Here is a 19,928-nt window from a genome sequence, read left to right on the forward strand (position 1 = left end):
GTCCTCTATAAAAGTACAAGGTTTTCTCCTTCGTGTGCTTTCCTAGCAGCTTCGTCGGCGAGGGCCTTGCCGGATATACCACAATGACCCTGCAGCCACTGAAACACGACGTCGTGTCCTTTCACGATTACATGATGATGCATTTCTCGTATCTCTGACACGAGTTGTTCATAGGACCCGTGACGAGGAGGTGACAAAAGACATTGTAAGGCCGTCCTTGAGTCGCAGAATATTGTCCACTGATTCGCCGGTTGGTTCCTAATACAATCAACGGCGCCTGAGAAATTTCGTATCTGGTGCTTTTCGATTCTGATGGAATAACCAATGCGCCGCACCGATGGAGCTGGTCTGAGTTAAAGAGCAATCCGTATGTATGTGGACTCAGTGGAAGAAGAAAGTATGCAAACAATCCAGAGTTGCTTGCTTCAAGGACAAGGTAGGCAGGTCAGTCTTTCTTATTCCTGGAATGGAAAGGTGCACTTCAGGTTGTTGTAAGCACAAGAAGGCTGACGGTGAACGTGCTGAGGGTGTGAAGAGCGACGGTATAGGGAGGCATGGTTAGTGCTGTCTATGTTGGAGAATGGCGCCTGTTGTCGTCATTCTGGTAGGCAAGCAAGATAGCTTGGTTGCATCCGCGAAATGGGACGGATACGCGTCCTAAGCATACCGGTGGTAATGTGAGACGTGATTGAATGGTCACGAGCCATTGCATCTGTTCCTGCTGCTGAGGCGCTCCGCGGAAGGCTGAGGACCAAGCGTAGTGCCTGTGCTTCCACGCTCTGAAGTGCTCGAAGATTTGACTTGCAAGTTTTAGAAAGTACGGGAGAGCTATAGTACTGAAATCCGATAAAAAGTGCTTGGTACAACTGTAGCATGCAGCCTACTAGTGATCCCAAATTGAAGACGTGGGCATTATATGTGAGCTTCTTCTTCAAATGGGCAAGCTGAGGGCTCCAGGGGAGGTCCCGGTCAACACTGACACCCAAAAACTAATGATTTCTCTTGTAGGAGATAGGCTGGTGATTGATGCATGGAGGAAAACCAGTCATTGCTTTCCGCGCAAAAGCGGTTAGATCTTTTGTGCGAAGACAGCCTGGTACCTGTGTTGTGGCCTCCTGTATCCTTGCTCGAACCTGCAGGTGAGCCACTGCTGATGCCCAGACGCAGGTGTCGTCGGCGTAGATTGATACACTCACTGTTTCAGGCAGGGACTCAGCCAGCCCAAGAAGCACGTGGTTCAAAAGAGTAGGGCATAGAACACCGCCTTGGGGGATGCCACGGCACATGTATAGTGACTGGTAGTCGGACCATACTCAGTACCTACGAACAAGGACATTCGCGTCAAGTAGCTTAGGATCCATAGAAATACTCGCCTTCCTAGTTCAATTGTCAAAAGTGCGTCTAGGATGCCGTGATGGGAAACGTTGTCGTAAGCATCTTTCACGTCAAGACTGCTACTGATAATCGCTTCCCCGATTTTTGCTGCTCCGCAGATGACACTAGATCGATGAGCGGCTTCATCGAAAGCCCACCATGGAGTCAGGGTAAATTTTGTGTTGTTCAAGGTACCACTCAAGAGGCATGAAGATCATAAGTTCCATAAGCTTCCCGACGCTGCTAGCGAGTGCTATAGGCCGATATTGTGCCAGTTCCAGCGGTGACTTTCCTGATTTTAGTAGTGGTAACAGGTGGCTGCGTTTCCATTCCTGTGGAACAACGGCATCTTAACATGGTCTATTAAAAAGGTTCAGAAGTTCTCGTCAAGCTTCTTACTTAGGTGGCGCAAAGTAGCGTATGTTATTTCACCGGGCCCTGGTGAAGACGAACGCCTGCAGAGCGCCAAAGCAGCTTCTATCTCTTCCATAGAGAATGAAGCGTCCATACCTGTTTCTCGTGGACCAGGTATGTCGCGTAAAAACCATGTCAGGGAATAATACTGTCCCGCCGGCGATTTTCGCACAACATTCTTCTTTAACACCCATCTCACGGCAGTTTTGTTCGAACGATTGCCGAAGGGGCAATGTCCAAAATTTTTGGGCATGCGATTAAAACGTAGAAACGTCGAACTATAACTATAACACCTCTCAAAAATGTCCAAAATTTTTGGGCACGCGATTAAAACGTAGAAACGCTGAACTTTAACTATAACACCTCACAACAATAATAATATCTTGCCCTTGACCCTTCTCTGTTATTCTGCCTCTTTGGTCACTGCAAACACGCTTGGACAGTATTTTTCTTACAGAGCTTGTTTAATTTCTATCTGATCATGATTGCGCAAAATTCTCCAGCAGAATTTGCCAGTACTAACAAATTATAAAAATAATTGATAATACGAAAAATAAAATAGCAACCAATTAGCAATTAGCCGTCAAATTTTATTACTTTGAAAGTAAAGCTCTCTCTAAAGTTTTGAATGTGCATGAGATCACGATTTATTTTACTTTAGCCGAGACCACGCTCGTAACAAATTGTCATATAATCAGCACTAGTGTGTCCAATAGGTCACTGAAATGTGACTTGCTGATAACAGATAGGAACAGATACGCTAATGGCAGTTTTAGAATGCAAAGGACAACATTAGAGGAGAAACTGTTTAGATTTGTCTCTCAGTTGTATACTGTGCATTTGTTTCAGCAATTCGACAATGTTGCAATGATAAAGTAGTGTCTCAAATTAAGATAACGAAGGAAAGTTATCGTTTCAGTCACAACAACAAAGGCACAGATCCAGCCTACGACAGTACCCGATCCTGTACTCGGACGGATGTGTAATGTAAGTGCATAGATTTGAAATATCTGTATATCTTAAGCACAACCGTGTAAAGACAGGCAGTTTTAAGCTGATATAATTTCGATACTGGAAAAAACAACTCCAAGAAAGAACGCATATCAGTACTGCCACCACTGTGACGTGTTAAATGCGAAACTTGCGTTTTAAAACAGTGTCTTGAGGACATTACGTGCGACAACCAATAACTCAAACAGTTAGAATGCTCGCAGACGTTTTTAACTTCTGCAAACAAGTAGTCTTTGTGTATGAAGTTCGCAAACTTTTCTTGCCAGTAAAGCCTCTGATTCGTTTGTAGCGAGGAGGATTAGCCACAGGGCATATAAAGTAATTTCGAATAGCATCAGGGCATCATTTGGCGTCAATCAACCAAGAGAACAGGGTGGCTTCAGGAAGGGGTCATGACATCATATTCATGTCATCAATCACGTAATTGAGAAATCTGCGGAGCACAACCAACATCTGTGTATGACTTTCATAAACAATGAAAAGGCAATTCATTTAGTAGAGATACCAGTAGTCGTGAAGGGCCTTGCGTAATGAAGGAGTGCACGAAGTTTACGTGAGTATCTTAGCAAATATGTCTAATGATTTCCCAGTTACTCTAATTCTTCACAAGAAAAGTGGAAAACTACTTATCAAGAAAGGGGTGAGGCAAGGAGAGGCAATCTCTTCAATGTTATTCACTGCATACGGAGAAGTAAGTATTCAAGCTATTACAATGGGAAGAGTGAGGAGTGAAGTTCAACGGTGTATATCTCAGCAACTACGGTGTGCTGATGATGTTCAGGGGCTCAGAAGCACTGGGGATGAATTGCAAGAAATGATTGAGTACGTTATCTGAGAAAGTGTAGGAGTAGGGTTGAAGATTACTACGCAGAAGACGAAGGTTGTGTTCAATAGCCTAGTAAGAAAACAAGAATTCTTGTTCGGCGCGCAGCCTCTAGATTCTGTGGAAGGTACGTTTGTCAAGACAATAACTCACAAGGGAGCCTAGTCATGAGAATAAAATTTACAGAAAAATAAATTGGGTTGGAGTGCATACGGCAGGCATTGCCAAATCCGGACTGGGAGCTTACCACTGTCGTTGAAAAGAAGTGTACAATCATTGCATTCTACCAATGGGGCAAACCTTTAGAGGTTATGAAAAGGCGCCTGGGACGAAATTAAGGAACGCGATACGTAGCGAGGGAACGGAAAATGTTATGCGTATCATTAAAAAATAGGAGTAAATAGGTGTGAATTAGAGAACACACGGTGATTAATTATGCAGTGGACAGAGATATTGGCTGATGTTGATATGAAAAAAAAAACGAAATAAAAGCTCGTAGCTCTGCATTGGTCAGGAACTGCAGCAAGTAGCAGTAGTATAAACTTAATTTCCCTTTGTCGTTTTGGGCGGTGAGTGGGTCCCTTACTTCCCGGCTCCACTGGTCTCTGCGGTTCACAGGGCTTGATCGAGAAGAGCTCTCTGGCTCTCTAGATCTTCGCTAGGAAGTTAAACCTCCCACTACTCCTTACTTGGCACTTGCGCCGTAAGGAGCGAATTGGTATTTGGAGGCCGTGGTTTACACTTCCACGTTACGTGGGCAGAGTTGACCGCTCCCTCACCAAGGACATGTATCTTCATAGAGTGCAGGGTTTATCTTACTATTAATACGGATGTAGTTTTGGTAGATCTGGCTTCAGTCGAGCTATTTCTTTAAGATCTTATTTGTTACTAATTGGACAAGCACCGATGGTAAACAATTTCGAAAGCAAGACAGCATACGGAAAGATGTTGAAGCCCTGTTCGGCTTCTGCAATGAGGCGTTGGTTCTCAGGGATGGACGTGAGAGCTTTCAATATTGGACTTATTAGTTATCTAGATGCTCTTGATATTGACGTATTTCACGAAAGAAGTCATTTATTTTGTTTTAACCCTAATTTCTTAAGAGAGCATCTGTGTGTGCAACGCCATAGCGCTCTGTGAATTGCGAAGTTTGGATCTTCTGATTCATATTTATTAATTAATTATTTTGTCATTAACTTGTATTCTGCAACTCCACCATCTCGACACGACAGATGTTAATTGAATATAGGACTGAATAGCGACAGTTGGTCTATCTTTCTGTGAAGTAAAAACGCACTGACACCCATCATTATGCCGATATCACGGCTTGCATTTACAAAGCTTTTCTGAGGAATTTCCTCATTGACAGACGTCTTAACGCCAACTAAGTCATGAAATAGCTCGGCGTAATAATCCCATGACTTCTCCAGGGGCGGAAAATGACAGCAGGCAGTTTACCTATGTGAGAGAGGTTTTGTGAATGTGGGCCCAGATTATTAGCGAAATAATAACGCTTGCCTTCGTGTTTACTGATATCGGGATCTTAAAATTCACAGTTGCGTAACTTTGTGATCACTTATCTCAGACACTATGATCCAGAGATATCCATTTATTAAGATTTTAAGGGAAAAAAAAAGATCAACAAACACGAGACACACAAATACTAGTCACAAGCACACAAGTAGTGTAACGTGAAACCTACTGTCTGGTATACTGTCGTCTTGGACGAATTCTGATCTCTTACCTGGGTGTCTACAGGGACGAGTGTGCCCTTTCGGAACGGTCTGCGTACCTGTTCAGTGCTTCCGGTCTCCATGCCCATTGCTCAGCAACTGTAAGTGCAATGACGTTCTCACGCCCCTTGATAGTCTATAGGTTTAAAATAGTTGTTTTTAACATGACTGAAACCAAGTATGCGGAGAATTAGGGCACAGGGAGGACTGAAATCGAAGGGAAATTCATTTTCTAACCTGCCTCACAAACATTAGAAATCTTCAACATTATTTGCTCAAGTAAAAGACGCGCAGCACTTCTATCTTGAACCAGCATAAAATCCTTGTAATCAAACTTACAAAGTGAATAGAAGAGCGTAATAAATTATGCACCGGTGCTCCTGATTTCAGGTTTTCTGCTCGCTAATAAACTTACTGTTTTTCAGGTGTTAGGTTTTCCAGGAAACGCCTGTAAGGATCTCTACATCTGCGTGTGATGGCATGTTTGGACACGTTGATGCTGAAAGATCCTTCATTTCACTGCTTTGAACCTCAAAGACCACCAGCACCTATGAAGCATGACTGAAGGTAACGTTTCATCTGAACCGCATCTATTGATAGAACAGCGGCGTTGAAGAGCCACGAAAAATAAATAAATGAGAAGTCGCATTATGACACATTGTTTCTACGGGGAGAGAGGAGTCAAGAGGTGTGTGTGTTTATTTTCACCACGGGGCATGTTTGCCTGCGCAGAGATCGAACAGAATGGGGTAGTTAAGGAAAGCAGAAGCAATGAAGGATGGAGAATGGCATCAAAGACTAGGCCATCATTGAAGCTGCATTCCTTGCCGAAACCTAATGAGCGCCGAAAGCGCGCTCGAGCGGAAACAATGCACCCACAGCCAGCTTCCGCCAGGATATTTCTCGCTGTTTAAAGTTTTGTTATATCAATACACGAATTTCGACTTTGTCTAGCTAAAGAAAGCTACGCTGAAAATTAGAGAAAGTTTGTAGATACGCTGCTCACACTATTCATTTCTAGCGTCTGCACATATGCCATTTTCCTGTTTTTCTAAGCATCCAAGCGTAACCAGACAACAATGGACCCATTTCTATCATTTGCCGTCCCTCCTCTTACGGCGGCATTGAACGTAATAAGCAAGTACAACCAGAGGAACGAGCTTTGACAGGCTGCCAGGACCCAACATTCCCTGAGTATGCCAGAAACGAAGTTATTTTGGATGTGGAAGTCGCATTGTACAGCCATTTCTGAACGGGAACTCGGGATAAAGGATTCTGCGATGAGCAGGGTGGTAGTGATTCTTGGTGCAACACTGCTTCTTGCAGGTAAGTTTAGGTGGCTCAGGCAGTTAAGATTGTGCCTAATTCGGCTATAGGTAAAATATTTCTGTCCTCCCTATCCATACAGTAACGTTTTGCTAGCGCTGTTTCTACTAGTAATAACACGAGATTTAATCAACTATCTACCATACTCAGCACAGTTATAATAAATAACGAAGCTGCTAAATTGTTTATTGCTTTTTTTAGTACAGAAATTGAAATAAAGCCAATTTATACAAAAAATATTCATAAGAAATCACTTTCACTGTTCGGTTGATCTAGCTAAGGACAGGTGTTGAGTAGCGCTAACTTCACAAAACACAAGAACGAAGAAAGGAGACACACACCAAGTACTACACTGCGTCTTCCTTCTTGGTTCTTGTGCTTCGCGAAGTAAGCGCTACTTACGACCATGCTTAGTCTAAAGCAAGTAGTCGAATGTTCATGCTGTATTACGTTGTTTGAGCTAATAATATTGAATGCACATCCACGCAAAAAAAAAAAAAAACACAAAGAAAGCAAGTGTACATACAGAAGCGATTACTTCAACAAATGGTTTTATTTTAATGGAGCATAATAAAGTTGTGCACATACTCGCATGACGATTACGAGAAAGCAAATAGGACATGAACGATCTGCATCGTTCATCGGTGTCCATTTGCGCCATTAGCGTCGGATTTCACGCTTTAATGCTCCACGTTATGTCTTACCAGCAATGCCGACAATCCACGTCACGTTGGTTAATAACATCTCCCATGTCGCGAGTAACCGGCGACTGATCTTGAGAACTACTCCAGCGTACGAACGTTTTGTGAATAATCATGGATGCGGATACTTTTCTTTATAAGGATCGATGGTGTCTTGTTGTAGAAGGTTTCGTATGTGAACGACTTCAAGGATACTCAATCTTGACCGAACAACGTGACTGGTTTTGGCAGTCTTGGCAGTTTTGGGGCAAAAAAAAAAAAAAAAGAACAGAGGAAAAAGCTGGCCCTCCACCCTCCCTCCCCTCGTTATTACCATTTGTTTACGTTAAGCAGTGATTTACTGGAATTCGGATATCTTGCACTGTGGTATAAAGAGGGTGTTTTTACGAAGACTTCAATAATATTAAAGAAAATGCCGCTCTGAAATAAAATAACGGTTACTTCGGAGACATGCCGTCAGTGGTGGCGATTATGGGCGACGGTTGATATATGGTAATTAGTCGCTAGTTAACATATATTCTTTAATTTACCTTTAAACTTTCAGTTTAAGTAGGCTCATCATAAGTGGGAAATTGAAGCGAGCCTCTTCGTACGGCAGCGCTCTGATGTAAGCAGAACGTCGTATCGAGGGACGCGGCTATGTGCTCGCTGTAGCCTCGCAGTTTCGGTTTCGCACGCTATGATAGCCGAAATTCGTCATACCAAAGCTCCGCGAGTAATCGCATTTTTCCACATCCAAAAGTTGGTATGGCTTGTACGGAGAGCTCGCTTCAATTTTCCATTTACGTTTAGCTCGCCTAAACCAAAAGGGTAAAAGGTAATTACTTAATTTTTGTTAGTTAGTAATTGATTACCACGTATCACCCGTCACCCCATGATCACCACCACTCAAGGTAATGTCTCCGAAGGAACCGTCCTTCTATTTCAAAATGGCTGTTTTAAAATATTACTGAAAATCTTCGTAGAAACACCCGCTATATTGGCATTGAATGGAAAGCGTGAGGGCTTTCCTAGAATTGAAACCGTGTCTGTTTTTATATTATTGACATAAAAATAGGTTGCGCAGAACTACAGTGTCGCATTCTTTATGTATAACATGTATTGTCCATAGGCCTAGGTAAGTAGCCGTCAGTTTGATCACATTCTTCCATTAATTTGTTAGCAATTCACGCCAACACTTTTCGGCACTACGTTGCATTGTGAGAGGCGACCCCAAAATTTACTGAAAACCGGCATTTTTGAGCATGTGGATTATGTCCAGTCAAAATCGTGTGAAACTTGACAGGGAAATGAATTCGCAAGCGTACAACAGCAAATCGGTCAAGACATAAATCTGGAATGAAGAGTTCATAATTTCACTGGAAGTGCAATTAATAATCGCTCATACGTACGGTATAGCCAGAGGGAAGAGTTACCTTTCGAAGTATTCATAATCAGATTGTGGTTTTAGCATGAAAACCCCAGAATTGTTTCACTATTCTCGCATCTGATGGTAATTCTAAGTTCAATTTGAAGCAACTAAACAGACTAACGAAAGAGACAAAAAAGATTTCAAGTAGGCATTTTCTTGTTACAGCTCTGGTCTGCAATGTCCAGGCGCAGTTCATTGGAGGATTTTTTCCTTGGTGGTGGTCGAGATGGTGCAACGTAAGTGTATTTTGGTGCATATAAGGCTTTTTACAGAAGAAATAATGCAGATGTCATTACTAGACATTGGTTTGGACAAAAAGCATTAGTTTCAAAGCAATATCAGAACATAACTAGTTGAATGAGTGCACAGTACTCATATACTGCAGGTATGTCATGTGCTCATGCAGAACAAGTGCAAGCTTGTTGAATTGCTAAAGTAACATGAGTAATGCCGCCTACGTATAACGGTTATTCAAGAAGGTCATTCGGTCTAAAATTTCGGCAACAAAAAGCTGAGTTTTACTACCATAGGGATATATCCTGATCTTTACTGTTTACTTAAGCCATGATCAATGATCGCATGTGAAAAGACAACTCCGGAAGTTAGACAACACTTATGTATTGATGTAGGAAGAGCTACTCGACAATCTTGGTGCATTCAAGATTGAACTTGCATCGCGTAGACAGGTGTACCAGTCTGACTGAATTTTTTTGCTACAGGGAATATGGTGCCCCTTTGGAACTCGCTGTGTATTTGGACTGTGCCTACAATTTCCTTGCGTGCCTGTTAGTTATTGTAAGTATGCAAAACCTCTTGATTATGCCGTTTAACGTATAAAAGTCGTTTTATTTACACGTGAATGGTTATTTTTCAAAAATCATTCGACTCAGTACATTTAGTAAACGGAAGAACAGATGCAGGATTAGTCATAAAAGTTTTAATGTATAGTAGTAGCAGCTTTACTGCGTGTGTAAGGATCGCATTACATTAAGAAATGTTCTTGCACATATTATTTATGGTTCTGTTCTCGGCTGAATTATTTCAAAAGCTTGTAACGCCAAAGCATTTTCTTTTCCAGTGGCCGGATAGGCATAGGGCCATACCATGCAGCAATAACATGGACTTAAACATCTTTGAATTCGTGTAATTTCAAGATAAACTAAAAGTTAAAACTGAGTTTGTCGAATATCTTCTTTTTTATTCCAGGTGCTCCATTTTTCTAGGGAGCAGGAGGACGGAGTGGATAACACGTGGTAAACAGCTACGTAATCACGCTTCGATTTGCCCAAAAGGATGCAAGAAATTCAGCGCATCATCAAGTAGGACGCGCTTAACGCGACCCTATAGGGAGAAATATTCAGTTATATTGCCTAAGTAAAGTACGTCTCTGCATAAGCAAAGCGGCCATTCTGACCTTGCTTTAAGCTTGATAAGCGAGAAAAGACTAAGACGAAAGGATCGCCACCACGCAACCCTGAAGATCCCGCATTAGCTCGCCGTGACGTCCCTGACGTTGACAAGCTACTCGTATGTAGTTAAGTCTTCAACGCTAAAGAAGGACTGCGTTGCCATTATAAAGTAACCTGAGACATAACTTAGCCAGTTTGGATAGCGTTTGATGTGCCTGAAAGTCCGAGAAAAATAATTTGACATCCAGGATGTCACGTTGACATGTTCACGGTTAGGCTTCGGCGCAAAATAAAACCGTGAGACTTCGGCCTTGAGTTTATTCCTCACCAATCAATTCTATTAACCTAATGAATGCCAATGAAATATTTTAAAGACTAATTTAACGCTGCTTTTAGTGTCTCTTTGGATCAAATTAGGCCAAGAACAGTGTTCTATGTGAAGATGAAATTAATAAAATAAATAATGCTTGAAGTACCTTCCTGCAAATGTCAGTGATTTATCACCACATTTACACCCACGGTACGTATAATGACGCGCGATGCAACCATAGCGCAGTATAGTGAGACGTGTCACCTCTCGAGTCGCGATTCAGTTACGCACATCGTGGATTCTTGTGATCAGAACAGGAGCTACTTGAGGAACACCACTCTACCTTCTTCAGTTTCTCCGAGTATGGAGACTGAAGGCACCTGGTGATGAAAGTCGAGCTCAAGGAAGCTTGCACGAAGCCCACGCGTAATTCACCTGCTGGCACGAAAGCCTCCCCCAGGCATTTCTTAGCGTCCACGCAGAAAGTCGTCGAGCGACAATAATGCGACAGTTGACCAAAACTTCCTATATTATTCAGTAGACAACTCACTTCGCGATCAATTGCAGCCACTTGAGCAAAGCTTTTTTGCTCATGGGTAAGCGTGGCCACTGTTATATTCAGCTCCAGACATTACCGAAACGTATTAACTAAATCTGAGGGGCAGCACGATCCTGGGGCGCTATAACGTAAAATGATTCCAAACTGTTTTGATTCCAATTTGTGCAATCAGCCTCCACGATTGGTCAAAACATTTTCGGGCCACTCCCAACTTCGCCTGTCTGTCACGCGACGTCACGAAAACCGCGATAGCTCCCCATCTGATATAAGGTGTACACACTGATTATGCACGATTAAACCGCACAAAAGAAAAATAATCATTCCTGATTCGACGCCTTTTCACCATTAGCCCTCTGCTATTGGTCCAATGTTTTCTGGATACGCCCACGTCGCTTGTCTGTCACGGGACCTCACAAAACCACGAAAACTCACCACGTCAGAGTGACGTGTACGCGAAATAAATGCATTAATATGCCGAACAAAACTGAAAAATTTTCTGAATAGCCACAGACTGCCCCGTTCCGAAAGGAATAGAAGATGGCTGCCCGCCGATCGCTCCGGCCCTCGCTACTCGCACCTGCCGGTGAGCATGTATTTATTTGCGCATGATGAACCTTTTTGCGTGGTAGTAAAACGTTATCGAACCCTTTCGGCATGCATACGACATCGCTCTGTCAACTCTTCCTTGCTGAGGATTCGTTTTAGCGGCATTCTTATCCTTCCGCTGCACGCCGCCGCAATTTTCGACCAGCCACCGCAAGCTAAGTAAGGCGAAGCGGACCAATCAGAGAAGCAGACACCACCCTCTTCATGCGGTAATCTATTTTCACTGTTCTGGCTCGGCCCCATCGAAACCCTCTCCCCTAGAGCGTGCTCCTCGCCTCTTGTCAACCAATTAGATAAGAAAAACCGCTGAGTGTAGACAAAGTTATTGGTTTTGAAAGCGGACAAAGGTGACCTCCTATAAACGAGGAGAGTGTTTGATTGGGTTGTTCAGACAACGCTGCGGGTCACCGCCTGATGCTTGCGTCGGTAGTTACGTAAATTTGACGTCAGGAGTTCGGAATCAAGACAGTTTGGAATCATTTCACGTTATAGCGCCCCTGAACTCCATAACATCGACATGCCATGTTAAGCGAAATAGGTTTAGGAGGAAGATTTATCTCACGGCCAATCCCAATCATCCTAATCATATGCATGTAAGGCAAAAATTGCAACTGTGTTAGTTCAGCACGCAAGAGCCTAGAAGAACGCGTGATGCCACGCGTTGCACAATGATTAACGCTACGCTGCTATTGTGAAAACCTAAATTTCCCAAAACTTCCATAACCAAAATCTCGAATCCAAGCTCTGTCGCAATGAAATTAGATTTCTTTTGCCCGCTTGAGCGTTCATGTGAGTAACATTACAATGAACCACTTTATGTCTTTTTGTGACGGGATGTTTACGCTGCAGCTTATTTCTCACCTTGAGGTTTTGCCAACCTGCACTATATTTTTCAGCTCTAAGTCAAAAATTTGTATATCAGCGTTCGCTACATTCTAACGTTTGTGTTAAATCCAGCTAATTCCATATAAATTGGTTGAGTGTTAAGTTCATAAAAGCACTCTACTGCCTGCGTATTGTTTCACTGCTTCCTTTCGATCATGCCACCGCATTTTTGCCTCTCCAGTTCATCTAAATGAAGATGCCAGATGAAATAGCGCCTTACTATTAAGGGGATTATAGTGTACCGGTCCCCCAAGCTTTCTGCCCACATGACACGTAAGATAATAAACAAGTGAATAAAAATTCTGAATTCTGAAATAAATTAATAAGAGAGGAACGCGATATGATTCAGATCCCTGACTGCTTCCCATGCTTCCCGACAACTGCAGCTTATATACCCAGAATGTTTACCGGAAAACGCTTACGGCGAACCCTATGCACGAAGGCGAGCTTTCTGGTAGAAACGCGGCCTCTTGCGTGGGCCAATCCCGGAGGTCATACATAGCCGAACCTAAAAAAATATGACATCATTTTCAGGTTTCCGTAATTGTTTCGCACTTTTAAAAGTTTAGTCTGGGAAGATTTAACATAAAAGGCATGCGCTGTCAGTGTTTTGTTTCGTGACATTTGTTTGTGAGCTGTCATTCTCAAAATGCCGAGGAATAATTGTGCCAAGAATGTAAAACAACGTATTAGCAACTTTAGGGGTGGAAGGGTGTGGCAATATAACCCTTATAGACCGCATGTCATATAGTAAGGCGTGGCATATACATATACCAAAATATATACGGAAGTTTTCGCTCACGAAAACTCCCCCGACGCCGACACCGACACTGGATTTTTCTGCTACACGGGGCCCTTAACGCTGTGGCGTTGTTATACGGTGCCTGCAGTTCAGGCACAAGAACAGGACATTCTTCCGTCACAACAACGGCGTTTTACAGCTGACTATTAATGCATGATCTTGCGTTAACAACAATATTATTTTACAGGAGCTTGGTAATGTCAGAAATGTGTGGCCGTAGTGTGGCGAAGAAGAAGGAAAAGTTGTTATTACGCTACAAGCAATCCAGGGGCAGGGTATACTATCGACAACATCAGACCAATTGCGTTGTCATCAAACATAGTGAAACTCATTGAAAGAGTGCTTCGCGGGCATATATTAGAGTCCATTGACGAAAATCAATTGTTGAGTCCCTGTCAAATTGGATTTAGATCTGGCTATTCAATAGGGCACGTGCATGTAGACCTTGAAAGTCACATTAACATCGCCAGACAGAAAAAAAAAACAATATGCGGCTTTAGTTACCTTAGATATATGTAAAGCCTATGACAGCATCCAGACATACAATTTTAACAATTTTAGCAATTTTAACAAATCGGTTACAGGGCCATGGTTTTCCAGGCTATATTGTAGCATGGGTGCATAAATTTTCAAAGACATGGAATTCTATTGCTTTCGAAGCGGCTATTCTTCTAGTAAACACAAGCAAACAAGGTGTGTGCCTCAGGGATCGATACTTTCACGAATATTATTTATTATTTTACTGAGCAGAATTCCCGTTTACCCAAGTGTCAGTGCCTACGTTTATGCTGGCGACATTGCCTTTTTTGGTATGTCTAGTGACATATACTCCCTTGACGGAATTTTGCAGTCGTGTTTAAGGGAACTGGAATGGCTGGCTGGATAGCTTACACTTAAACCTGAATGCTAATAAGTGTGCTATCCTTGTTTTTCCCGTTAAAGACCCAGTATACATATCGCTTAACTATCATCTCGAAGATATCCCACAAGTAGAGTCACTTAAGTACCTTGGAGTTATTTATAACGGAAATCTTAACTGGCGGCCGCATATTGAATACAATGCGACAAAAGGAGCTCGTACAATAGGGCATTTTGCGCAAGTTGAGCAATCGAAGAACAGGTATGCGAACAAAATTCCTTTCGATGGTATATAAAATATACGTTCGTCTGGTTTTAGAGTTTGACTGTGTTTTATTCTCAGGTGTTCCATCATACAAGCTTCGGCCGCTAGTTTTATTAGAACGAGAGGCGCTACGTCTGTGCTTAGGACTTCCAAAATACGTTTCAAATGCCGTGTGATACCTGGAAGCGAGAATTCCACCCATTTTATGCCGATTTCACCTTCTGACCGCTCATACTTTCTTACGACTATATGAATAACCATTAAGCCGTCCTCAAATACTTTTATTCTCCGATCCAGAACTGTTTTTTCCCGTTCATTGGCTCAGATATTATACACCACAGATTATATTTGTGCAAGCATTACTTCAACCACTAAATGCGCAGATTTGCGATGTGCTTCCTAATAATACGTATAGGAATTACCAAGAGACCAGGTTAGAGCACTGCACGGGCTCGGGCTTACCCGAAAGCCCTGGCCCGGCCCGGCCCGGCCCGGCCCGGCCCACGGGCCGGGCTCGGGCACGGCGTGTGCTTTTTGACCCGGGCCCGGGCCCGGCTCGGGCTTTCTGATGGTGTGCATGTGACGTGCAGGGAGTTATTCTCGGGCGTCTCAACTCTGAAAAACATTATTTTTCGGTCTCGGGCCGGGTTCGGGCCGGTTTCGAGTCGGGCTCGGGCCGGGCTCGGGCCTAAGGCAAAGGGGTGGCGGGCCGGGCCGGGCGAGAAACGTAGATTATTTCCGGGCCCGGGCCGGGCCCGGGTCTCGCTATAAAAGTTTTGATCGGGCTCGGGCGGGCCGCCCGACGTAAAAACGGGCCCGGGCCGGGCCCGGGCTGAAAAAATCGGCCCGTGCAGTGCTCTAGACCAGGTTCGATGGCATTTTGCCAAACTCCGCGAAACTACTACCTTACGGCATCTTAAACGTCATGTTACAAGACCACCTAAGCACCCTAGGAACAAACATTATCATTGCAAGAGATGCATCACAGTGCAAGGAAAATACTGGCATTGGGATATTTTGTCCTGCACTCAACTGGTCTTTTTGTTTAAGATTGCCTGATTTTGTGCCTATTTTTCTGGCCGAGTTTTTAGCTGTAATTCTAGCTTTACGTAAATTAGACCAAATGACTACAACAGCTGCTATTCTTACTGACTCCCTTTCTGTATGCTCTTCCCTTACCGCTACTAATGATTCACCCATGCTAAAGCTCTTTCACTTGCTAGTTCCTGCTCATGTGCAATGTGTTCATTTGATTTGGGTACCTGCTTATAAAGATTTGTTCTTTAATGAAACTGCCGATTCACTGGCAAAGACCTCACTTTCCGGCCCTGTTCTTCCTATTCTACCAGTGACTGCACACATCACGGCGGCTATATTTCGGATGCGATCAATTAGAAAAGCCTTATCAAACCCAGTTCCGACTTCTTCGACAGATAATAAGCATCTGGCATTTCCCTGGCGTAGCGAATCCTGTAACACAAAGATGCTTGGGGTCTCTCTCACCAAATTACGCTGCCACATTCTCTCCCTGAATTTTTACTTACACAGGTCGGGTTTGCTTCTCTCCCCCCAATGCTAGTTTTGTAATGAGGAAGAGACGATACATCACTTTCTTATATCTTGTCGCCCGTTAACTGCGGAAGAAAAATATTGTGGTAAATACCTTCTCGAAAACTTGGCATGGACTTAACAAAACCTGCTATTCTTTCGTTCGGGGCGACCACTTTGGGATTCAGCCACAGGTATGCTTGCTTCGCTGTCCAAACATTTCTTACAGAATCCAAACGAATGCCCTGCTAAATTCTATCTTTTTTGTACTTTAAAATTAATTATTGCTCATTCGATATGACTTTCGTGATTCTATTTTAACATATAATTCTAGGCTATTCAATGTCAATGCTCTCACCATAGATATTCGGAAATTTATACTCTATTTAATTTGGAATAATCCACCAATTTCTTGGCCAATCCCCCATCGTGGGCAGGAGCCACACATCTGATAGGTAACAACAATCACAACAACAACAATCCAGACCACGCTGGGGTCGTTCCCGTATTCAAATGTGTTCGATTGGTGTTTTGGCATCTTCTGCTTTGGAGGTTTGGGTCATCAATCGGGTGGTATTTTCTTTGATCGCTTTGTTTTTTTGTTACTCTCGTTTATCGTTTCGACAATTCTGATGGGTTTTGAGTTAGTCAGCCTTGATTGATGTCTGTATCCTCTCCTGGCCTCGGGACATGTCGCATGCTCCAGAGACATAATCCGCGATGTTGACGTCAATTTAACCTGTGAAGAGATTTTTGACATGTTTTCATTCGCTGGCGTAGCCAAGGTATTGACAATAAAAAGACTCCAACTGAGTCAGTCATAGGTACATTTGCTGGGACAATGCGTCCAACAGAAATTAAGGTCTGCCTCTAACTTAAGGTTGAAGCTCTGGCTCCATGCATTCGTCAATGTGCCAAATGTTGGCTATTTTGCCACACCGTGAGGGGCTGCAGATCTGCTCCGCGCAGCCGTGCTTGCGGCCAAGCCACAATTTTAGTGATTGCTGTGGTAGTGGTCTCCACACCAACTACTCGAACTGTTCTGCAAGGTATCAGGAACATCAATTATAGAAATAATTGAAAGGAGATGGTGTTCTGGCCGTGACGTTGTAGCTTCAAGGTCCAGGGAATACCTGAAGGATATGATGCACTGACAGCCCCTCAGAAAATGCTTGCAGACTCAACCCTTTCCTATGCTATTGCGGTCGCGGTAAACAAAAGCACTGACAAAAATTACGGAGCGCCTTACTTCAAGCCTGTCGGAGACTCTAGGTCAAGTATTGACATGCCATATCATTCAGTTTTGCAGTTCTGTAGTGAGTTCCAATGTTAGCTCGCAGATTCCTTCTCAACCGCTTACATCGAACGCTGAATAGCTGATCGATCCTTTTCCCGTTATTGTAGAAAACTCTGAAAATACAAGGCCATCAACCTAAACTCAGCAGACCGACAACAGCTGCTTCCTATTACAGCGTCAGGAAACAACCAGGATTTGGAAATGGATGCTCTAACGCCTAAACGCTCACGATTCCCTTATGCTAATACATCGAGCTCTGTCGCACAGTCCAAACTAAAACGTTTGTTAAATATAGTCTTTCGAAGGCAGATGCTAATGCACAAAAAGATTACCTTAATAATAAATTCTATTTTCATGTTTAATGTAATTCTCCTTCAATAAATGATAAAACAATAAAAATTGAAATGCCAAAAACAAAAATTCACAGTAATAATAATAATAATAATAATAATAATAATAATAATAATAATAATAATAATAATAATAATAATGTTATTATTCAAAATTTACCTCACTTATTCTTCACAACGACCATTTACTTTAGGTATTCTTATGATTAGATTCTTGTTACTCTATCTGTTTATACAAGGCTGACTACCTCATTACACACCGGTTTGTTTAATTTATTATCATTGTTTTTTACACATTCGATGATTTTATTTCTTATTTTTGAGATCATATTATCACCCGGTTCCTGGCCTATCGCCCATAGTGGGTTCGGGCCATTAGACAAGGAATCATCATCATCATCATCATCATATCATCATCATCAACTTCGTACACACGTGATTGGAGGAAGAAGATTTTCGCAGCTCTCAACCAGTCGCTTTCATTCGTTTCTCTGTTCTGCGTGAAAAAACCGGGACTCATGGCTGACGCTACCGTGAGCTACCGTCAGGGCCGCTTTGAAGGACTGATCCCGCTTTTCCTGGCGAGCGAAGAGCCGCCTCGCAACACGCCGAACCCCGTCTTTCGGTCCCGCAACTTCTGCCTGGTGGTCTTCTTCGTGATCGCCATCATGACCGCGGCGTGCGCCTGCGCCGCCGTCGTGGCGGCCACGGCGGAATACTTCCGGTCAGCGTCCTCGGACACGGCCCGGAATGGCGAGGAAGAAGCCGTTGCCATTCCCAAAAGGTCAGCTCGCGTAGCCTACCAGCGGTTCTCCCAAGACGCGCCTCGCAAGGTGGTCTTCTGTTTTGTCAACGCCAGCTTGCCATCGGGGTCGCCGCGCGCGTTTGACGTCGACAACGTGTCGCTTGCACTCTGCGACGCGCTCGTCTACGTCGCGGTCGGCTTGGACCCCGAGGAATGCTCCATTCGCTTCAAGAACCCCGTTGAAGACGAGGAGGCCATCCAGAAGCTGTCCAAGGTCAAAGCATCGGAGCCGACCTCCACGCTCGAGACGTATGCATGCGTCGGAGGCGAGGATAGTGACAGCGCCGATTTCAAGAGCGTAATACGCACTAAGAAGTCGCGCTTAGGTTTCATACGCAAGGCGGCGCAGTGGGTGCGACACAGGGGCTTGAGCGGGCTGGTCCTCTACTGGAAGTACCCGACCGAGGCGTCGAGGACCAACCTGAGCACGCTCGTGAACACGATGCGCATATACTTCGACAAGGACAAACTCCGGATGGCCGTCGTGGTGCCTTGGAACGTGGTCACTCGCCGGCACGGCTACTTCGTTCGCTCGCTGTTCGACCGGCTGGACGTGGTCATCGTAGACACCCACCGGACCGTGAACTCGAGCTCCTTTCCTGTGACGACTTGCCAGAGTCCCGTGAGAGCCGTGTTCAGGGCCAGGTACCACGGCCAGGCGGGGCTGTCTTCCGTGGTGGAGTCGCTCGCCGCAGCCACCACAGAGCACGACGTCCTCTCCAAGGTCGTCTTCAGCGTCTCCTTGGCTGGAGTGTCGTTCACGCTGAAGCACCCACACCTGAAGAACGGCCGTATCGGCATCAAGGCCGTCGGACCGGGCAGGCCATTTGGCCACACCAACATGACCGGTATGACTAGCTATTACGACGTCGTGGAGACCCTGCTGGTCAACCGGAGCTGGACGCGATTCCTGCACGGCTACTCTCGGTGCGTGGTGGCACACACCCACGACCAGTGGATCGGATTCGAAGACAGGGTCAGCCTACGCGCCAAGAGACCCATCTTGCGCAGAACACGAGGCATGGCCGTGTGGGACTTGAGCATGGACGACTTCGCGGGTGACTTCGGCGCCACGTGGCCACTGCTGCGCGAGGTACATGACTTGGTGCAGAGTCAGAACCCGTACACGGTGGTGACGGATACTGTGCCGTTGGGGCCCTAATGCTTATGCGAGGCGAAGTTGGGGTAATAATGAACGAAGTGGTTCAGGAACCGCGAGTTGTGCATAACTGTTCTGTAAGATGGCAACACATTTGAAACTAACCGTTGTGCTTGTCTTGATAATGAAACCCGATGATACAATAAAATGCGTGCAATTGCAGAGGATAGTGGTGTTTATGCTGCGTGACTGCATACATGTCTGATATTGAGCGCGAGGTCACCGATTCGATTTCTGGCCGCAGCGGCGGCATTTCTTCTGGGGAGAGATGCAAATGCGTAT

The 19,928-nt window shown here is 44.2% G+C and overlaps 1 protein-coding gene and 1 long non-coding RNA gene across 3 annotated transcripts; both read left to right on the top strand.

The window, feature by feature from the left end:
• The first annotated feature begins 5,807 nt into the window (after nt 1-5,807).
• Nucleotides 5,808-10,615, top strand: LOC119462693 (uncharacterized). Of its 2 annotated transcripts, XR_005194149.2 has the most exons (4): nt 5,808-6,681; nt 8,959-9,029; nt 9,513-9,588; nt 10,000-10,615. It is a non-coding gene; the product is annotated as an uncharacterized LOC119462693 (long non-coding RNA). The 2 variants fall into 2 exon arrangements; XR_007468405.1 differs by lacking the exon at nt 5,808-6,681 and having other exon boundaries at nt 8,892-9,029.
• Nucleotides 10,616-18,200: 7,585 nt separating this feature from the next.
• On the top strand, nt 18,201-19,649 carry LOC119462200 (chitinase-like protein 4). Its single transcript, XM_037723547.1, has one exon. The coding sequence runs from the start codon at nt 18,201-18,203 to the stop codon at nt 19,647-19,649; it is 1,449 nt and encodes a 482-aa protein (XP_037579475.1).
• The last annotated feature ends 279 nt before the right edge of the window (nt 19,650-19,928 follow it).

The sequence above is a fragment of the Dermacentor silvarum genome, chromosome 8 (genome assembly GCF_013339745.2).
Source record: "Dermacentor silvarum isolate Dsil-2018 chromosome 8, BIME_Dsil_1.4, whole genome shotgun sequence".
Classification (NCBI taxonomy): Eukaryota; Metazoa; Arthropoda; class Arachnida; order Ixodida; family Ixodidae; genus Dermacentor; species Dermacentor silvarum.

Excerpts from the sequence above, each read along its gene's own strand:
- LOC119462200 (XM_037723547.1), top strand. The coding sequence starts at position 18,201 with ATGGCTGACGCTACCGTGAGCTACCGTCAGGGCCGCTTTGAAGGACTG.